Source organism: Centrocercus urophasianus, unplaced genomic scaffold, assembly GCF_019232065.1.
Source record: "Centrocercus urophasianus isolate 14NV4802_14NV808 unplaced genomic scaffold, USGS_Curo_1.0 seq_42, whole genome shotgun sequence".
Taxonomy (NCBI): Eukaryota; Metazoa; Chordata; class Aves; order Galliformes; family Phasianidae; genus Centrocercus; species Centrocercus urophasianus.
Genome location: NW_024885000.1, coordinates 1,332,314 through 1,354,058, shown reverse-complemented (window position 1 = coordinate 1,354,058; position 21,745 = coordinate 1,332,314). Strand labels below are relative to the sequence as shown.

Sequence of the window (21,745 nt, the reverse complement as noted above, 5' to 3'; positions counted from 1 at the left end):
TTTACATTTATAACCCCATCACTCTAATACAGCTCATGAGCAATGAGCTGCAGAACAGCATTTTAATTAAAAAATACATTTATCTGGATTCTGCTTGTATGCGGACAAATATTCAAAGATAACTGAGAATGGATCATTTTTGCAGTGAAAACATTTTGCCAATTTGTAAAAAATGCACTACGAGTCATGCTTAGAAATGCATCTGGCATCATGAAGATTTGTGTTTTCTACCAGGAATTCACTGATATGACTAATAAAACTAATACCTCTAAGGATAATTAGTAGAAGTAGAGGCAAGTTTTGAAAAGACTTTTTTTCAGCCTCTTGGTAACTGGTCAAAACATTTCAGCTTATTTGTCTAAGTAAGCTGACAGGTTACGTGATGGAAACTGCTGGGGAAGAGAGGGATACACATAAAGGCCACAAAAGCACTGCACTTGTGCCAAATGGTGAACAAAGATTGTCCAGCGGCCCTGTGAGCAGCTCAGAGCTGCAGGGCTGCGTTACGACAAAGGTGGATGTCTTTTGAAGAGTCCGGCTGGTCAATGAATTGCAAAACACGAAAGGTTTCCAAAAGAGTTTAATAAATAATGAGGTTCTTTTTGTATCGTATAAACTATAAATACACCATGCAGTCCTTTTTTTTTTTTTTTTTTTTTTTTAACTTAAAATAATTTACAGGCTGAGGTAGGGGGATAGGAGGATGCTGTTGTGGGGTTCAGCTCCGTCTCAGGGTCTCCCCGATTTCCTGCTGAGCACACAGACACAGGCTGTGTCAATCCGGATAAATCGCCAGGCTGCTTGCTTGCCCTCCATGGTCAGTGCTTTGACGAAGGTGTGTGTGGTGGTGCAGTAAGAGTTCCAATGCTTCGCATCGATCCCTCGGCACCCGCTGGACACTGGCCGAGGGTCCCTGCACTTGGTCTCGAAAAAGTACTGCTTAAAAACGTTGTTGTTAATGTTGACCTCTCCCAGCACGGTCACCTCTTTGCCTTTGATGTCAGTGGCTGTGGTTTTGTCCCCGACCCACATGCTGACACTGTCGCACACTGAGAACTCTCCCCGGTGCAGTACGGGATGTGCAGTCCTCTTGGTCCTGGCAGTCCTGTTGAGAGAGACTGCACTGCTGAGAAACCCCGTATTCTGTCCCTTCCTTGACACTGGAGGTGGCTGCGTGCTGAACAGGACCCGAGAAGACCGGAAACGCTTCTTGTTAAAGAAATTTTGGTCCATGGCGATATTTAAATCTTCTGTTCCATCTGGCATCCAAGCAAAGTGGCCGTGGCTTGTCTGTGGGGCTGCCTCGGAAATGTGCTGTCCGTTACTCTGTTGTGTACTGGGTAAGGAGTGTTCTGCAGGATACTCCAGTGGACCATTGTCCTCTGACTTTGGAGCTGCCTGTGTGCCGATCAAAAAAGCTATAATCAGAGTGTAGTACAGCATGGACATTACGCTATGCACCTAGAACAAAAGAAAAATGTAGTATTACTGTAAGCCACGCTGGCAGAAACAGATGGTGTTGCTGGCAATAAATGTGTAAGATACCCAGGACCATACAGATTTCATCAGGTTCTCATGTGGGTACCAGATGTGGATCTTCCAGAAGAGCTCGTTCAGACAGTATAAAAGTTGTTCATAAAGTGAGAACATTAGAAAATAATAGCTAGATTATTATTAATTCCTCTGGTATTTGTTATTAGAACACTATGAAGCACTTGTTTGGTATTATTAATGCGGAGACCATATGGCGACAGCATGTTCCCAGGAGTAAAATCTCTGGTGATTTTTGCAATAACCTTTTCGGCCAGCACTGGTCTTTTGGCTGCAAATACCCTGCAGAGGAGCAAGCGTAGAAATAGGACCTTGGCTAACATAGCTGTCTGTTTAGTTCATCTGTCTGCATGGCTGTCCTTCGGGCGAGGGTGGGGAGCACCGAGCTGGTATTTGTGGAAGTGGGGGAACCCCCTGAATCCGGCCATTAGCACACACTCCCAGCCACACTTACCTGCCATGTGGACAGGCCCCAGCACTCTGGCTGGCTCAGCAGCCTCCAGCAGCCTCCATCTATCCCATCTGCCCTTTCGGGACGCACCACATTGCTGATTTGGGGCAGATAAAGCCCACGCTCCTTCCCAGAAGAGCTCAGACATCACATGTCACGAGGGCAGATGGGATTTGTCCAAGTTCAGGCTGCCTATTAGGACAAATATGGGTATTACATAGGAGCACCATGGGTGACAGACTATTTCTGGTCGGCATCTTAGGTAGAGCGTGGCTAAAACCATTATGGTCACAGTACTGGGCACAGAGGAACACACCGTCCTTTTTTCAGTGCCACGAGCAAGAAGTTGCACAAATGTCCCTGTGTAGCAGACCCAAAGCGAGTGCTAGTCTTCCTGTAGCCTGGAGAATGTGCACATCTGTTTGGGTGTGGAAAAATGTGGGACAAATATCTAAAATATCTCTAAGAACAATATTATGCTGGAACACCAGCAGCAGTAATACTTTATTAGGTAACTGCCATGTGTTGACTAAATCAGCCATATGTTAGGGAACAAATCAGCAGCAGAGGCACTGAAAACATGATCTGAAATTGCAGTCAAGGGCTGACATTGTATTCCTCTGTGAAGAACTATGAGGTACAGACAGGATATAAACAGGAAAAAAACATAAATCCCTATCAATACAGGCTCCTCCCCTGTCTTGCTGCTCTGTTGTGCATGACGTGCCTCAGCTGGCCCCGAATTGCAGCGTCCAGCCAGCAGGCAGGCAGCCTCACACCCACTGGACAAACAGGGTTTTTCAAACGGAGGAATCAGGCTGTGCAATTCCGCTGTGATTTCCCAGCATGTCCTAATGTTTTTCTGGGATTGGGTCAATGACTGTTGACTTCACTCCTTCCTGCTCAGCTTTCTCAAACTAGAATTCAAAGAGGCACTAAAGCTTTGTCTTTGCTGGGATGCAGTCTTGTAGAAAATGCAGAACCCTGACATGCACCATAGGGTCCTGTGTGGATACTTCTTATCTCAAATGAGCTGAAATAAAATAAACAGCTGTGTTTGTGCAGGGCTTAGCAAGCATTTAAGAAATCAGCAGGACATGCCAAATAGACTGAAGAGATGCTTCAGACCCTGCATCATGGGGACAAAAGAGAAATGCCATAAGCAACAGTAGCAGTTCTCCTTTAAGCCTTTGGACTGGAAGAAATGGGGATGATACGATGGTTAGGAGTCAAATCCCTCTCACAGAGAAAGTCCTTACTGTTCCAGCTACTTTAATTTACTTAAAAGAAGACTGAGGGTTGCTGCTTGCCCACATGCTGCTCATACTTGAGCAGCCATCATCGTCTGTACAAGGAAATAGAACTAGGTGTAGCTCAATAGCTTGGCTGTGCACAATTCAAAGAGTAACCCCTTGTTCAACAACCAAATTAAAATCAGATGGGTCACTGCATCTCTAGAAAGTTAGCTTTTCCAACAGAAATGTTAATGGAAAAGGTTTGCAGAACGAACTCCAGGCGCAATTCAGACATGCCAGAACAGCCTCAGCATATCGTGTTTATGCATAATACCCATTTTTATTATTCCCTTCTATAGAAAAGAGGCATAGCAATGCCAGCAAAGAGCTCTTTTCTGATTTTCTGCCACACTTTTTTCTCTGAGCTTCTTAGGTTGCATATTTTGAATCTTTCTTTGTATTTCCTGTCCTTCTGGCAAAGCATTCTATGGGATTGTGGCCCAAACACAAGCAAATGTATATGGGATATGTGGTATTTTCCTGAAGATTCAGAACTGAATCTTTTAATCTATTACAACATTACTAGAAAATAATTAAAAATTAAAAAACAGATTCAAAAAGTGGATTAGTCTCAGTGACAGTGCAAGCAAAAAACATTTATGGAATAGGCATGCCTTAAGACTGTCAGGATTGTGACTTTTGCTGATGTGAAGGTATTTTACAAGCTGTTTTAGGGGTTGTTTCTAAATTTGTTCTATGTTTAGCTACTGGACTCTTCCATGGTCCTTTCTGCTAAGTGTTCACACAGTTCCCATCCAGTGCAGCCACCTGAGCTTCCAGGGAGACGCGTAGCTGTACCAGTGCTGGCACTACAGCCTTTGTAACGTGGGCCACAACTGTTACCACAAACCTCTCAATACCAAAAATGCAACAGTTGTACAAAACCAGAGGATATTTAATGAGCCCTGTGACTTCTAAGTGAATTATCCCTCCTTGTAATAAACCATTTTCCACAAAGGCATTTCTGGAGGCAGAATATGGGAAGAAGGGATACATGGGAACTCCCCTGTTAGCCAAACAATAGCTAGCTAGCAGATACCAGTGATGCAGCTTGTTTAATATGTCAAAGAACTAAGCATTTCCAAAAAATAAGACTATTAAATGCAAACTGCCCTCATCCTCACTTTTCAGAAGACAGATCGATTACTTTTTAATTTCAGGATGGCAGTTCTTCTCTCATTTGTTCATCAGATGCCCTGCTACCTATTCTCATACAAACACTTCCCCTGGTAGAGATGTTTGGACTGCTGTGTGATGCTGGTAATACAAGATTTCAGTCTGCTCTGTGTGTGCTGTGCTTACCTCTGAGTATATTGCACAAAAAGCTGCTCCTGAGAAAGGTCTTTATTTCATCCAGATGCTGAGCTGGGGTTGGCTGCAGCATGCCATCGGGCCAGTTTGGCTGCGTAGCTGAGTCTGGGAGTTGCTTACTCAGTGTTCAACTAGAATTAGAAGTATTTGTTTCAGTCAATAGCCAGCAAATACATGTTTTCAGTACCCTTCCCCACTCGATAGCAGGAGTACAGGGACAAATCCACGCTCTTGGCTCTCTGAGCTGTGCCTTTTTCACTGTTATGGTGTATTAATTGTCTAAAGTGCAATCGTGGCTTTCACAAGCAGTGTGCCTGTAAGACAAGATACCTTATTCCGCCCCTTTACGAGACCCTACTTAATTATCCACTGTCCCCAATCCCTCTCAGGCATCTTACAGGCTGACTGCGAGCAGGAGAAATGCAGCATAACAAAACAATGCTTGCTGATGTAACCATCTGAACTCAGTTTGCACAACAGATATGGACAAATGAGGATTCAGACTTCCCATCTTCTTCATCTGGAAGGCAAATCTGCTTACAAGTGATGACACCACATGTCGTCAGTTCTCACTCAAAACCAGAGACAAAAGCACAGGATGGTTTAGGTTGGAAGGCTCCTCCAGAGGCCATCTCATAGAATCATAGAATGGCTTGGGTTGGAAGGGACCTCAAGGATCATCAAGTTCCAACCTCCCCAGGCAGGGCCACCAACCCCCCCATTTCATAGCAGCCCAGGCTGCCCAGGGCCCCATCCAACCTGGCCTTGAACACCTCCAGGGATGGACAGGGCATCACAGCTTCTCTGGGCAGCTGTTCCAGCACCTCACCGCTCTCTCTATGAAGAACTTCCCCCTGAAATCCAATCTAAACCTTCCCTCCATCTGATCCAACCCACCTGCTCAAGTAGAGCCATCTAAAGCAGGTCTGCCAGGACCACACAGGCATTTATAATACCTACAGAATAGTTCCAATGGAAAAAAATAATACAGATGAAACATCACACAGCATATCCAGTGGTGGTGATGGGACTCTGCTGACTGTTTGGAATCAGCACTGTTTTGGTGAAGAGATGATGCCTAAAATCTTTCATTTGCGTGTGCTCTTTCACATCATAACCTGAATTCAATAGATATTCAGAAGGAGAATGATGAGATGGGTGTTTGTTATCCAAGAATTACCTGATATTTGCTGATATTTGAAAAGAATTTGAGGGTAAAAAATTTGCAGGCACGTGAAAGCACAGATTCAACTGCTTGTCCACTGGCTACTATCAAGGCAAAAAATAACTCATCTTAATTGTAACACTGCAAATGATCACGTAGACCCAAATCAAAGGAAAAACATTTTTTTCCTTCTCAGATGAATCTAGTATTTAGGTATCTTCTCAGCAGAGTATGGTGCAGACTGTAAATTCATCTTAAATACTTAGGTAACTGATCTGTCCCATTTAACAAGATAAAGAAGAGTTGTATAAGGTACTCCCATATAGCAAAGTATCCTGATAGACTCAGTGTGGAAATTCAGGTGCAGCTGCTATGGAGAACATGCTCCTAACACCAGCGTACAAAGTAATGTTCAATTTTTTTTAAGTTGACTTCATTTTACGCCTGCTGTGTTGCAGCCAGGAGAGCTGGCTGCCATTTTGTGTGCTTACTGCGTTTGGTTCTGCTACCAAGATCCAAATACAACAGCTTAATTTTCATAAATCTGAAATCTTCCAAGCTCTTGTTATGTGCTCATTGTATTGCTTTGTGCAGCACTGCTGTATGCTGTGCTTTTTGGAAGAATGTACTAATAAAGCAATAACCTCTTCAGTGTACTCTGTCAGTTTAGTAATGATAGATCTAAAGTAGTGACCACTGCCAAAAATAATCCAACAGCTTTTCCTACTGTTCTGCCACCCTAAGAAAACACAGCTTCAGTTCCAACTGGCTGGTTATTTAACCACAAAAGAGTTTATTTTCAGAAGGTTGTATTTTTTTTAAGTTCTTTTGCTGCCTTCTTCCCGGATTGCCAGCTGTGGCAGAATCCAGTAAATCATGCAGTGTTATTCAAATGATGCTGAAGACAGCATCTGCACACTATTCCTTTGTACCTAGCAGTCCCAGAGATGAAGATAATATCCTACTGATGTCTTGCTTCAGAATTTATGTGCATAAAAGATTACAAACTTTGGGAGACAAAAAAATTTTAAAAATCACCTTATTCCTACTCCTTAGTCTCTTCACTGAGCTGATGAGCAAGAAAATGGGAATTTTTAATGAATTCAAGATTTAATTCCTCTATTACATCTACAGTGACTCATCCTGTAAATAAGAGGCTTATGTATGCTGAAGAGCCAGTTGGAAATTACCTGTGTCTCATGCACTTCCTTTTGTTCTGAAGGCCTCCAGTGCTGAAATGCTCCTTTGAGTGTTTCTAGGGAGAGCAGTAGACTGAGAAAAATGCTGCCCTGCAGCAATGATGGCCCACTGTGTCACCATGACCATCATCATCACAGGATGGACAACAGCCTTAGTCTCGGCAGTGAGAATAATAAGGATGCTCGATAGCCCACCATGCTTCTGTCCTTGGACAGTTAAAGAAAAAGGGTATTATGAATCATCATCTGCGGGGTGAGGATTCACCAAACCAGAAACCTATCCGAATTTGGAAAGCATTTATATTTAAGCTTCGTTTTATAGTTCTTGGGCCGTAAGTAATCAGAATGGCTTATTTGCAAGCACCTGATTTTGTCACTCCTATCCTCCTGAACCGGTACCCAAATGTTTCAATTGCTAATGCCTCTGCAAAGAAGCAGCCTTGAGATGGCATCTTCCCTGCGCCTGTCTGCCTGGGCCTCACTTCAAGGGATGATTTCAGAGCACCACTGTGGGCTCCTAAAACCCCAGTTCTGTTTGTCCCCAAACCTCAGCCATCAGCAGTGGAACAAAGGAGCACAATTCCTTTTAATTCACTTTGGCCCCAGAAAACAAACCAAGTCTATTGCCCATCAACTTTCTAGCTTCTTTGACAGGCCATTCACTCCAAATGAAGCTACCCAATAGGAGAGATGCAGCCTGCAGCAACAGGTGCTGGATTCTTGCAGTAGACATTGGAGACTCTTAATAGAAGAGCACAACAAGAAGATTCTTGCAAGGACACACAGAGTTCAACTTGCACTGGGATGCAGCCCTTTTTGTGACAGATCGACCATTTACACACATGATGAACATGCACAAAGTTGCTTTGACAGAAAATTATATATAAGATAACAAACTGATATTCAACAAATAAAAGATATCAGATCTCAGTTTGGATAGAAATCCCTTTAATGCAGTGAGGGAAAAATGAGTTAATGGCCACTTGAGATAAATCTCTCTGAAAATAAATAACAGGAACCAACTTTAGAAGAATCATGTGAATCTGATTAGCCTGAAGTCAATGGCCTCGATGGAATAAAACTGGTAAACTGAAGTTAGCTAGAGAGAAAAATGCTGGCTAGAAAGAAGTTACCTAACCTACTACAGTTGTATATAATCTCCATATTACAATGTTTTAAAGCATACCCTGAAATTACAGATTGACACGTGATGACGTGTTGCTTTGTTTGATACTTTCAGCATGGACTACAAAGTGTGTGTGTGTTTCATAGGACAGCAGGGTTTCCTACATCTTAATTAGCCAGCACCAGGCAGTGACTGGAGATCTCAGGCACTGACAGGGAAACTACTGTCAGCAGGAATGGGAAAAATCCATCTCAAAGTTGGCCACGTTTGAGATCTGTGCAAACAGATCCACCCTACCTTGTCCTTTCCTCTCTCTGCACCTTTTCCAAACGGTTCTGGAGCTGGTTATGCCAGGTGTGTACCTTGGGATTTTTGGCTTCCAATATGAAATGACCCAAAATGAAATCCAGAGAACTAAAAGATGTGTTACACCACATGAAAGAACTGGAATTTCAGACTCTTTTTTTGTTTGTTTAATAATGAAAGTGCCAGTATCAAACTGGAATTCATCTGGAAAGAGAAAGTAAAGGGTAATCAGACTACAATGTTAGTATCCCATCTTACAGCCAAAAGTAGTTACAGCAGAAAAATACGTCTTTAAGGGCCAATAAGCTCTTCCAACTAATGATCTTATTCCAGCTATTCAGAAGGGAATGTAAATCCTGATTCTTGTCCAAACCTTTGTTAATAAGAACCATCTGAATTCTAAGAGTGATACTAGCTTTAAAAAATAATAATAATAATTCAAGCTCTCTTTTTAAAATCTTTCTTCATTTTTCTACCACTGTGCAAACAAATCTGAAACAAATGAGATGTTTAGATATAGAGCACATCTTGAAGTGTGATGCATAAAGTGTAATGACTCCAAAAATGAAGAAAAGAAAGTAAGCTGGGATGTCATGTTCAGATTCTCGAAGATAGATTCCATAACCTGTGATGTTTCTCTGGATCCTTGGATCAATGGACCTTCCTTGGAACTTGGAACAGAACATGATGTAAGCACAAACAGCATCTAGAAATGACAGTAATGACCTTCTTGACGTTTAATAGCTGTGTGTTTCAGACTGTCCCGTTCCGTTCATTCTTTACCTCAAAAAGGAATTTCATCTTATGCTCACAATGATATATTGTTTTTTTATTCCATTGAAAAACAACTTGAAGATAAAGGATTGCAAAATAAAACTCCCATCTTACAAAACAGGGATGTTCCTGTGATCATTTAGAAATTTCTGAGATAGTGGAGAAATAATAATGGAATTGAGTATATGCTTCCATTAAAAAAACGTCAAACCACTGAATGGATCAATCAGATCACTTAATCAAACTGGTCACTAGCTTATGGTCTATCTGTAGAAATCCTTTTTGTAAAGGTGAAGAACCTGAAGAATAATGCAGCATCCCTACTGAGCAGTTTCTTTCTCTAAAAGCTGCCTATGCTCCTTTGTTTTTTACTTTTTTAAACTTTTAAGATGTTCATTGATGTTTCTTAATCAGCTCTTCTACCTTCATGAGACCTATGGAGACTTCCTAATGGTTGAAGACCTTCTCTAATGATTTACTTTACCTTACTATATGGGAACTGTGACAAGAAACTAAAAATGAGCTTCAGAAATGGACTTTCTTCTATTGTAGTTGATACATCTCCCAACACGGTCACACTCAGCCTACGCCTACCTTAATTCACCCTAATCAACTCATTTTGTTAAAAATACGTATCAGTTATGATTTTATGATTACATAGGAATAATACTTAAGATTTAAAATGCCTATAAAAATTAAAAATGCATTTAAAAAAAAAAGTAATTGTTTGTTGTCAAACAAGTGGTTGGACTACATTTGAGAGGTATGTTGATTGGGAATGAGTAGCAAACAAACAGCGGTGACCAGCGAGCCATGTGCTGCTGCATGTGGGGTGACATGCAAACATTTGGGCAGATATTTGCATTTCTTCTTATTGCAAAACCTGAGCTTTTTCTGAAGATTGTACTGATCCTGTACCCGCTCCAATTCTCCCACTGCCATGGTTCTGTGACCCATTTTCCCCCATACATTCAAAGCAATTGAACAGTTACATTGGATGCAAGACAAACTTTCAGCTTTGAAGTTCTCCTCTCAGCCTCTTCCAGGCTAAACAACCCCGATTCCCTCTGTCACCTCTCAAAAGTCTTATTTTCTCATCCCTTCACCAACTTTGTTGCATTTCTCTGCACGCTCTTGAACAATTTCCTGTCCTCCATCTAGTGAGGGACCTAAAGCTGGACATGATAGTGAGGTATGTGCCTGCAAACAAGGGGACAAGCATTTCCCCAGCTGGCCACATTAATTCTGATGGAGGCCAGGATGGCACTGGCTTTGTTCACCTGCCCACACTGACAGCCCACATTCAGCCAGATGCTGACCAGCACCCCGGGTCCCTCCTTGTCTACTGGGCAACTTCCAGACACTCTTCCCCAAGCCTGTACTGCTGTACAGATCGTTGTGACCCAAGTGCAGGACCCACCACTGACCCTTGTAGAACAAACGTTCCTAAGTTTGTATTTTTGCTATTCCATCATCATCTGGTTACTGAATTCAGATTTTGCTACAGTCAAAAAGCGTGACAAGGCAGATGCGTGATTTCCTTTTGTTAAGCTCCTGCATGTTTGCACAGCTTTTCTTCTAGGATTCTCTGTCCTTGTTCTAGGTCTGTATAAACCTTAATGCTAATCACTGATGTTGCACCGTTCACACTTAAGCTATGTGTGGCTCATTGACTTTCCCCTTATAGAGAGCTTCAAATTCTAAGAATAAATTAGAAGGTTACTTCTAGAAGGATTAGAAGATCACTGCTCCTGTGTTTACTACATTATTGCCCCCATGGTCTTTTATTACATTAGACAAGAACATTTTTTAGTTCCATAAAGTGAAAAATCAATAGATTGAATGTGCAAATGCTTGGAACTGGGATGACCAAACCACTGCAAAAAAATGTTCTCACCGTACATTCTTCAAAACAGTCTCAAGAAGCTGACTAAACAAAAACTTCTTTTTTAGCACTGCTTCACATAGTTTAAAAAACAGCGTACAGAGGAAGGAGATGAAGTGGGAGGAGGCACTGTTTGCAAATCCTGGAACGGTAACTTGTTATGGGAATGAGAAGCTACAGAAATAATAACTTGTAAATAACATTTAAAGGCTGCAGCTGGTACATGGAACACAGCTTGAACTTCAGGATGTGCTTCTTACAGTTAAGTAAGGGAAAAATGTTGCAGATAAATGCAGAAATGCTCCAAGCAAGATATGAGGAACCTCTGGTTGCTCAAACTATTGGATGACATCTCCAAAGCCATGAACTCATCAGCCTGAGCAGCACTGCAGCTAAGCTGTAGCATTTGGATGTTGTCGATGCCTCTACTACAAAATGAAGCCTGCTGTTCTAATTGCTGTGGATAATGAGTTATATTCAGACACAACTCATCACATAATGCTTTGTGTTCTCTGGCCCGCATGCAAAGTGCTAGCTTTGTGCAAACTTCCATATTAAAAAATGGTAACTTGAACTCACAGATATACGGATAATACCTGATTACTACGCTAAAAGTAGGCCTGAAATCTCTTCCCAGAATTATGGCATTTTAATTAGAAGAATGTGGACGAAGGCTTAATCTTATTAGTAAGGATAGAGAGGGATAAGGCAGAAACAAAGTCCACAGCAACATAGCCTAAATGTGAAAATCAGCAGCTTGGAGGCTGTGCCGACTATCCTACAGCAACAGAACTGCTCCCTGCTCCTCTCTGACGTAAAAGGTGAAATTTGACAACGAGCAATTTGAAAGAAATGCCCCTTCCCCTGCCTTCTAACTCCAAGTTACCTCACGCTCACTTATTTGAAAGCGCACAGCGAAAACCCAGGGAAAGGTTATTTTAAATTTAGGAACCGAATGCAGAGATTTGTGAAAATAATTTAAAAACAATCATTTTAGGCACTCTGAAAACTTGTGACGTTCAAGGATAAATAATCTCAACTGCAGCCGATTCCAACAGATGCTAATCTGTCCCTTGGCTTTGCAGCCTGCTTGAAATAGTACTTGTTTCTTCATGTCATGCCTCTGGCAATGCTTAGTGAAGTTAGAATTACAATCGCCAATGAATCCCATTCTTAATGTCATTAACTTTCTAAACCGTTCCCCATAGCTGGCAGCCTTTCCATGCAGTGAGACCTACTTAGTTGGGAGCTGGGAGAGTGATGGTTTGTCTAGAATCATTGTGCCTTTCAATTGAAATGTGTTTACTGGGTTCATTATGTCCATTTCATGACGGTGATCGCAAACTTTGCACACTGGCTGCATTTCTCTTGTGGTTTACCTATTAGTGAAAGGAAAAAAAAAAGGCTCTGCGGTTAATTGTAATGATTTGTGCAAGAAGACTCTGTAAGTGAATTGTTAACATCATAAATTCAGCAAATGTTTGAATTGAAGATTAGGGACGTGGTTCATCTGCAGATTCTGTTCTCATTTCTAGCTTAGGAAGTGATTTAGCAAAATACAGGTTTCAGTGGCTGCTTTTCTACCAGCTGATAGATAACCACTGTCAGAACCCATAAACCACAGCTTAAGGTTGCTTCCAAATTAGGGACAAATATTGATCAGAAAGCAGCAAGGATGGCCCCAGATGACAAGGACTGTATGTCAAACTGAAAACACAGGCAACAGTACTGCTGTTTGTGTTCATTAATCCTGTAGTTGTATAACGGATCATAGGCTACAAGTTTACTTTCTCTCTCTTAGAACATGAGTCAAGGGTGACCAAAATGATGTGTGTTATAACATGAGCTTGACACTCATCACTTTAGCAGATGGGGAAGTCAAATATTTGCTTCTTAATAAGAAAAAGTAAAGCTGATTAATCATCTGAGTCATCCTGCTCTAGTTCAGTGTTGGAATGAATGGCATTCCCTATGGATCAGCCTACGCAGAAGGAAATGCTAGACTGTAATCAAGACCTAGTGACTGAGTTCAATCAACTGTTTCAAAATATCAACCATGAATTTTTGATAAAACGGGGATTTTTTCTCTCAATCATGCAGTTAATCCATCCCCGAAAATTCATATTTTGCAGGGAAAACAATTGGAAGGTTTCCATTAGGGCCCCCTCCAAGTGGAAACTTACTACCCCTTTTACAAGCCTACATTATGTCACAATGCAATGAACAGATTAAGGGACTGGAACACAGCACTTGCCCTTTCACATTCTTCTTTCTGAACAGTGCTGCAATGCTGCCTTGTTTCTGGGACAGATAAGTGGCAGAAACCCCCTGATTTAGACTCACAGACGGCAGCAAATTTTTAGAAGCTTTTAGAAGATATCAACCTTCTGCAACTCTTGCAGATATTACCACGAGCAGCAAAAATCCCACCTGGAAGGGAAATGGCACAGTTTGCAGTGAAGTCAGTTAAGTTCAGTTGCTGTTTTCTAGAGGAATCAATCCCAAAAAGTTTATTTCTATGGGTTTTGTTTCTTGTATCTAGCAGTGAGCATTTCAAACAGGAGCTGAAGAAAGTTCCTGTCAATTTCTGGCAAGAGTTTGTCCACTTGGAAAAACAGTGGTTATCTGAACATTAGTCTAGTTCCTGATGCCCCAGGTTATGTGCAGTGATGAAGAATTTATCATCAGCACATCTGTAAATGAGTCATCTTGTTTCTTGCACTCACATGGCTTCACAATTTTACTGCCTGCTTGCATTGACGTAAAATATTGGATATTTGTCATGTGAAGCTCTTCCATCCCATGGGTAATATCGGAAATTCCAAGCACAAATAACACCTTAATACCACGTTGCAGTCAGTGTATCCCAAATCATCCTGTAACCTCCACGACATGACACAGTATTCGTCTTCAATTAGCAAGTCACATAATGACAAACGTTACAACTCAGACATCTGGCTGCAAATCATACACCTGGAATTAAACACCTTCACCCAGCTCTATTACACATCACAGACTGTGCAAACGAGGTGTGAGAGCCTTAGATAAGATATTACAAAGTAAACAATAACTACTTTTTTATTTTTCCGCTGGCGTAAGGTGATGAATTCTTCTAATGCCAACAAGTCTTCACCCAACATAAACACCAGAAACGGAGGATTTCTTATTTGGCTTTTATAGTTCGTTGAATGATGGCATTGCTGGGAGAAAAGTGTAATAAAGCTGAAAGAAACAGGAGAAAGGGTGAAGGGCTTTGTCAGAGCTCTTCTCCAGACTTCAGATCCGTTTCCTGGGCTGTGTGTCTTAACACAACGCCATATCAATTCTCCAGGCAATATGGAGCTTCCCCATGTGAGTTTTGGGGAATGTGGAAAGCAATATAAATTCTCACTCCAATTCCCACTGGGCCCTTTATGAACCATGTACTGAATACCCACCAAGTTTCATTCTGTTCATAATGCTGATTTTTCAGTCTGCTTTTTGCACTAGGTAACGTAAACCAGAAATAATTTCTCTCTCTGCCTTTATGTTCAGCCCTCCTAAGAACAGCATTGGGGTGAAGGCAGCGGGGAATGAAAAGAAACTGATAGCTGCAGTGAAAAACCAGTTTGCAGTTAACTCAGCCTGACCCTCTGCAGATGGGCCCCGGTGACCCTTCCTAAAGGCCTTAATAGAGTAGTTTCCATGCTCAGTGCAATGATGGCATTCCAGCAGAGCCGCACTGATCAGCTGCGTTCTTCAGAACTGTGAGTTCTTCTTGCCATGGCTCAACAGAGCTGTTGGTACGGCTGTCGTAAAGCACGAGCGTAAACACCTTGCAGAGCTGGGGCTGCTGCACAGAATATCTCAAAAGGATCATGAAATAATGGACAGGAAATGATGCATTTCAGAAAGTGCAGGCTGTGTTGTTCACCGCGGGGCAAAGAAATGCCTTTATGAACAAGCAGTGTTTAATACCTGAGTCACCCAGGCCGTAAAGGCTTCCAGAAATAAAAGATGTATTTCAAAATGGAAAAAACAGATATTCTTTGAGATAGAGCTGTTAAACGTGTCATAATCAAAGTAATGCACAGCAATGAGGTACCTGGTTAATTTCCATTACAAAATTTTCCGATGCTTTTTTTTTTTTAATGGCCTGGATTGAATACATTTGTATCAATAACAAAATAAAGACAAGCAAAGCAAGTCAATAAACCAGACCACAAAAAGATCTGTCCCTATTCCCATACAATACAAAGGGAAAAGATACAAACTGATTGAGAATAGGAAAAAAAAATTAAACAATCATCCTTAAACAAATAAAATCACATTTAGAAAAGAGAGAATTCTCAACTAAATGATCTGCTAGGACAAGGAAGCAGGCTCATCCTGACAGTTATTCATTTATTGCACTCATTTTTATTCCTGGAAGTGTCATGTTTGCATAACACGTTCAGTGATGATACTTCTGTCGATGTTAAGTAAACAGAGGCCAAAAACGACATGGAAGAAATCATCTTCTGCTTTACATATTTTGCCTTTGTGCTTGGATCTGTTTGCACTGACAGTTCCAATATGCAACAATTCAATGGACTACACTCTGATCTTTTATTAGCACATTGTTGTCTTTGGAAATAGGAAATTACATTTTGAAGTAAAGAACAAGAATCGGGACACGTTTTTTTGGAATCACTGTGATGGTTTATGCCCAAAGAAACTAATTCAGGAAGCACATCAAGCCTTCTGGTTACTGCAGGTATGATTTCTGAGAGCAGTCAGGGTTTTGTTCAGAAAAACATTATGGGATTACTGTCAGACTGAGGGGAGAGCATGCAGGGGTCTGGATTCTAAAACTCCAGCCAAGGATTTTTGCTGTGTGCATGAAATATCCATGAACTATTTTCTTTGGAAGGATAGTACAATGAAACTCGAACGCCAAGTTCATACAATGCAACTGTTCCCAGCAGTAGGGGATGGGAATCTGATATTGATTTGGATCTTCTGATACTGTGAACCACCACGCTGTAAAATCGCAAAGCATTGCTGTAAAGGCAAGAGCTAAGAAGAGCCTTTACTAGCAAACGATCATTGCCTCAAAGGCAAGGAAGAGTCAGAGGTGTTCCATTCATTGTTCAGTGGCACCACTGAAGCTTAGCAGTAAAGTCATCCTGCGTGTTATTTCCAATTACATCATGAAAACATTCTCATTTTGGGTTTAAGTGAAGTCTCACTCATGGGCGTATGCAGGTACAAGCTGATGTCTGTGTGCATATAGAACCATGGAAACACCATGGTTGGAAAAGTCCTCTAAGATCACCAAATCCAACTGGCAGCACATGCCCCCCATGGCTGTAACCACATCCCTCAGTGCCACATCTCCACCATTATTGAACACCTCCAGGGACGGTGACCCCACCACCTCCCTGGGCAGCAGTGTCACTGCATCACCACTTTCTGCAAAGAATTTCTTCCTAATATGGTAATTTTCATTTTAATGGCTGTATGCAAGCTCCAAATACTGAACAGTACTCTGTGTGTTTCCTCCTGCTATACAGTAATGGTGTAATTTAAACACCATTCAAATGACTATAACCACCCAGGCATTATGCCTGTAAGTAATCAAGTGCTCTCATCCATCTGAGCACATGAAAGCAGTTGTGCAGTGTGGTGTCCTTGGGTGTGCTTCGTTTGGACCTAACGCACTCAGAAACACGCTGACTTGTAGGCTGGTGGAGTCAACTCCTGCCAGCTTCGTTGGCTTCACAACTCTCCACCAATACAGCCAGTCTGCTTTCTTGTTTTACTTCATTCTTCTTCTGAGATGTGGACAACAATGAGAACCACAAGCAATATTCAGGATCTGTATGTCCTATCCTGAGCATAGTACAGGCTTCTATCAAAAGTCTGAATTTTTCCTGCCACCACCTACAATGCATAAGCAGCTGGCATCTGGCAGATAGAGCACACATACATCACTTTAATAGGTACTACCATATCTTGGCATAAGCAGAAAGGATCTTGCTTTGCTTGGCCACGTATTTTTTTGGTGTAATTAATTCAGCACAGCTGTAAAAAAAAAAAGAAAGGCTTCGTACAGCCACAGCATCCCACAGGACATCCATCCCAAAGCAGGAGATCTTTCAATCACAGAAACACTTTTAAATACACTGGCTTGCATAAGTGCGTGCCTGTCAAATTCAGACTAAGGAGGACTGCCTTTCTACTACGAAATAAAAGCAGTAGCATTGTTACGTGTGCCTTTTAGCATGAGACAAATTGTGCTGGAAGAGATGTTATCTTCCATTTCTCCCAGCATATCAGATGTTGTATTTCACTACCAGTTTCTGAATCAGCCCTTTGAACTCCTGGGGAAAGGATGGTTACCTGCAGAGGTCACCATTGCTGCAGCCCATCTGACAGCTACTGGGTTTCACTAGCTTTTATTGAACTAATATCTAAAAGACACAACTCTGAGCCCACCAATACCACCACTTTTGGTGCTAGAAAATTAACTCTTTTGGAATGAAGCATTAATTTTATTAACCTTTGATATTTAACAGCAATGTTTCTTCTTAGGAACTGAAACAAATGGCAGAACTACATTACCTCCTTAAAGTTACAAATACTTTTTCCTCCATGCTTTCAATTGATTTCCAATTGTTGTCATTCAGCATTCTATTAGTTCTAAAAGCATCTTGTAGAGAAAAGCAATTCATGGAATTTACACTTGAAGGAACATTTCCCTGTGCCCAAAGTCGTGAAGCAGTAATTTATTCTATGGATAGAATGATCCAGTTTTTAAATGTGTTGACCCTGTTCTGTTTACCCCACTAAAGAAGGGTATTTTGCCCTGAAAAGGGCCAACCTTTATATGTCTTTTAAATATTTTTCAGATATGATGTTTGAATAGTCTACATAATGGCTGCCAAATGCTAGCTTATCATTCTATACAATAACTACTTGCGTGTGGGTTAGAATGATCCTTTGTGCTAATTTTCCACTGAATTTAAATGAAGACATCTGAAAAGATAATTTGAGCTTTTGATTGAGAAAACGGACACTGCTTTGCTAAGAGAGAGAAAAATAAAGCCACGGTTACTTCCTCTGCTATCATTTTTGTCAGCCTGATGCATCCCTTCAGGGTGAGGGGCTGGGACCAGTCAAGATGTGACATGACCATCACTGTGCTGCACACACTCGTCAGAATGAGTTCCTCTCCAGATCTTACTGAGGTCTATTAGAAAATGATTCATCCCTGACTTTAATGTCTTCCAGGGACAAATCTTCCTTATTTTACTGGTTCTCCATCCCAACACTGCAGTATTGTAACCTTCTGACTTTCAGACAAACACAAGATGGTTGTCAGGGTCACTTTCAGGCTTTCACAAAAGCCTGGTTTCCATAATATCTAAACCAGCTCAGAAGTGCAAAGACCAAATGAACTTACTGGCAAGTTCACTTCCTGCCTATCTTTTTGCAGATAATTGTCACATTTTACTTAGGCTTTGCAAAAAAGAAAGTATGAAAAAGGCTTTATTGTGACACTGAGGCTTGAAAACACCCATCAATGATTTGTCTTATAGTTACAATGCAACTTTGAAGTTGTGGCAGCTTGGAAAAACCAGCCTGACAAGCACGCTCACTTCCCCTGTTTCTTTAAAACTCCTTGAGCATATAAGGGAAATTTAAAGTGAAGAAAGCAACTGAAGCACAAGCACTTTTTGTTCCCAGCACACAAATTCTTCTCGTCCCTGTGACTGGGGTCCCCATTTCTGCCTCTGACTGATGCATCAGGCAGAACAGCGTTAGCACCCAGCGTAAATCAATAAGCACTGTCAGTTTCAGTCTGTCAAGGCAGTTTGTAAGTGTTTTCAAGTGGACATCCTAGAGGATACGGATGGTGTAACCTACAGCCGTCCCTAAGCTGGAAGGCTTCTGCCTTGGGCCATTCACACTTTGATTTAATTTATATTAAGAAAAAAGAGTGTTACCTTCAGTAGAACTGCCATAAAAGAAAAGGAAAAAATAATTAAGCCTTATATTCAGAACTAAAGCAATAAAGAATTTCCATATAGAAGTAGCTACAGTGCTGTGCAAGTAGAACTAGATTTTTATTTACCTGGATAAAAACCACAAGGAGAATACTTACCTTCCTCTAAGGTTAAACTGTTCTTACAAAAGATTTGTTTCCAGCTTTGAATGTAAGCACAAAAGCTCTATGAACACACTCCAAACATGCAGACAATTTAACGTGCATTAGCAGATACAATCCTCAGCTTCACTAGACCAACATTTTTCTGAGCAAATGGGGTTTCTAAGCAAGGAGCACTCTGTATTTCAAACACTCCTCTTGAAGAGAGTGCAAAAATCACTGCACAGAAAAAAAAAAAAAACCACATCGACTGATGCTGAAGATCCCAAACTTCCACAACTCGTTCAATCCCACACGACTTGCTTTGAGAAAACTGCTGTTGTGTGCTCACTCACCTTAGAGGGGATGGGAATCTGGAGGGCTGTCCAGGCTGTTTTGTAGTCTGTAGCACCCCGGTCTGCGGATACTTTCCCAAGCCAGAAGAGCCATTCACATTCCCTCTGCCTTCCCAGCCTCATTCACTGCTCTCAGGGCTCAGCTAGCTGCACTGACTCACTGAAATCAAGCTCCCTCAGGGTCCTAGTGCTGTAAACGTGTGGGAGCTGCACAGACTCGTAGGAATTCTGCTGCTGGCTTGGTGCCTAGCCCGTGCAGTGATGGACAGATGTGCAGTGAAAGTTTGAAAGCATGCACTGGTTGTATGACTGTGCATGCATAATAGCAAGAAAAGCCTCCGACTTCCTGGTTCCACTGTCAAGAGCTCACACTCTTTAAGGGCTTTTTTTTTTTTCCTCCTGGTCTTCAGCATTTCTACTTCGCATCTTAATCCCTGCACTCAAATTAAAGAAACTCCGGGCTCTGTAATTAATGGGCCCTTTTGAAATCCATCTCTGGAGTCCTTTAATGATGTCATCTGTTGATAAACAAACCTGAAGGAACGCTAATAGTTAACTGGGGAAGCAGTGCACTGGGTTGCCTGCAGAAATCCCCACTATTGGCCCTCTTTAACAGGGCTCAGCCAAACACAGCTCAAGAGTAGCAAAGAAATATTTGATCCTGACTTGGGGCAGAGGAAAAGATTATGTAAAATCCCTTCCAGCCATAATATTCTGTGTTTAACATGCTTACCTTAAGCAGAAAAGAGATATGGAAATGTTTTCCATTATTTTTTTATGAAGGAGGATTAAGCACTTGCAGCAAGGAAACAACGGCGTGCTTTAAGCACTGATAAACAACAGAAGGAATACAGAAGGGGAGAAATACAGAAGATAAAGAAAAGCCACAGGCAGTTGGCTAACTACACTGAGAACTGCAAAACAGCCACCTGGGACCTCACCTGGAAATACATCATCATTTAACCTTCGTGATTGCACAGAGAAACAACAAAAATTATTAGGGTGTCCTTGGAAGATAAGAGCATTGCATTTTCTCAGTGTGGCAATAATCAAACATCTTTCCATTCCACCCAGAAGAGGGCAGCCATCCAGAGAGACTCATCCCTACAATCCTTTGGACAAGGGAAAAAAGGACACCAACGTGTGGCAGGCAATACATAAAGGTGTGAAGCAAGAGGGAAAACAGCTTTGAGATCATGGTGTTTCTTACTGCCACATAGATATATAGTTGTTTTTTTGTTCTTTGAACATGTACCAAGCAGATCTTCACATCTTATTAAACTTAAAAGACAATTCTCCTTTCTCCTAGTGCCAAATACTACAGCAGCTTCAGTGCTGGACTCTAAAGCAGCGTCCTTTTAAAATGGCCTGAATTATCTTTAAAGAAATTCTATATATAAAATGATTAATGCAAGTGCAAGAACTTCCATCTCAGTTTGCCAGAATTACGCAGCTCAAATTGCTTTGTTTTTCTGGGAGAAAAATGCTTTCCACACATCATCCAAGTCACAGGCCAAAGCGCGATGCCTTCATTTGCACAGGCAGCCATCAGAGTTCAGGAAAGCGTTGCCTGAAAACCTGACCTCAGGATTTGGCCTTAGCTTCATATTTCACTGCAGAAGTGCCAAACTATTCTTGTGTTGGGTGAGCATTTTGTCACACTTATTTCTGAGAATACACACAGATGAGGGCTTTGTGCAGCAGCATTTGAAGGAGCGTTGCAGCCCACGGTGGCCGCAGCAAACTGCATCAAAACAGACAAGACATTAATGCTTAGCAGCTCTACAATAGATTTCTTGGAAAAGCTGCCTTTTTCTTAAAAGTGCAGCCACAAAAGCTCTTTGGGGCACTGTAACAATAACATACCATATTTGTACTTAATCTGTTGCATTATTTCTGTCTAAAGGAACATTCCTTTTGCACCTTATTCTTCTACCTCCCGAGTTCACACCAGCAAAGAAAGCTGCAACAGTCCCTGGGATAAAGCACTGGCTCCTATTCTCTGCTTTTATGTTCCCACATACCCCAAACAAACACCATTTTAGCTTCTGGAGTAGGTGTGGTGCTACAGGCACACTGCAATGTGCTTAACTCCAAGTGGACTGCTATAGGCAGAGCTCAGTGGCTGAAAGCATTGCAAGAGGTCTCATCTTCTCCTTCTAGCAGCGCTTTGAAACACAGATGTAAGTTTTACCACATGCATGTTTCCTTTTATC

The 21,745-nt window shown here is 41.5% G+C and overlaps 1 protein-coding gene across 3 annotated transcripts; it reads right to left on the bottom strand.

Moving 5' to 3' along the window:
• Positions 1 to 567: 567 nt before the first annotated feature.
• NGF (nerve growth factor) lies at positions 568 to 19,812 on the bottom strand. Of its 3 annotated transcripts, XM_042833830.1 has the most exons (4): positions 19,530 to 19,613; positions 4,600 to 4,739; positions 2,006 to 2,194; positions 568 to 1,461 (listed from the first exon to the last, which is right to left on the bottom strand). In XM_042833830.1, exon 4 carries the CDS (start codon positions 1,447 to 1,449, stop codon positions 730 to 732), a length of 720 nt encoding a protein of 239 aa, XP_042689764.1. In that variant the 5' UTR covers positions 1,450 to 1,461; positions 2,006 to 2,194; positions 4,600 to 4,739; positions 19,530 to 19,613; the 3' UTR covers positions 568 to 729. The 3 variants fall into 3 exon arrangements, with proteins under 3 accessions (XP_042689764.1, XP_042689763.1, XP_042689762.1); XM_042833829.1 differs by lacking the exon at positions 2,006 to 2,194; XM_042833828.1 differs by lacking the exons at positions 2,006 to 2,194; positions 4,600 to 4,739 and having other exon boundaries at positions 568 to 1,398; positions 19,530 to 19,812.
• Between the last annotated feature and the right edge of the window lie 1,933 nt (positions 19,813 to 21,745).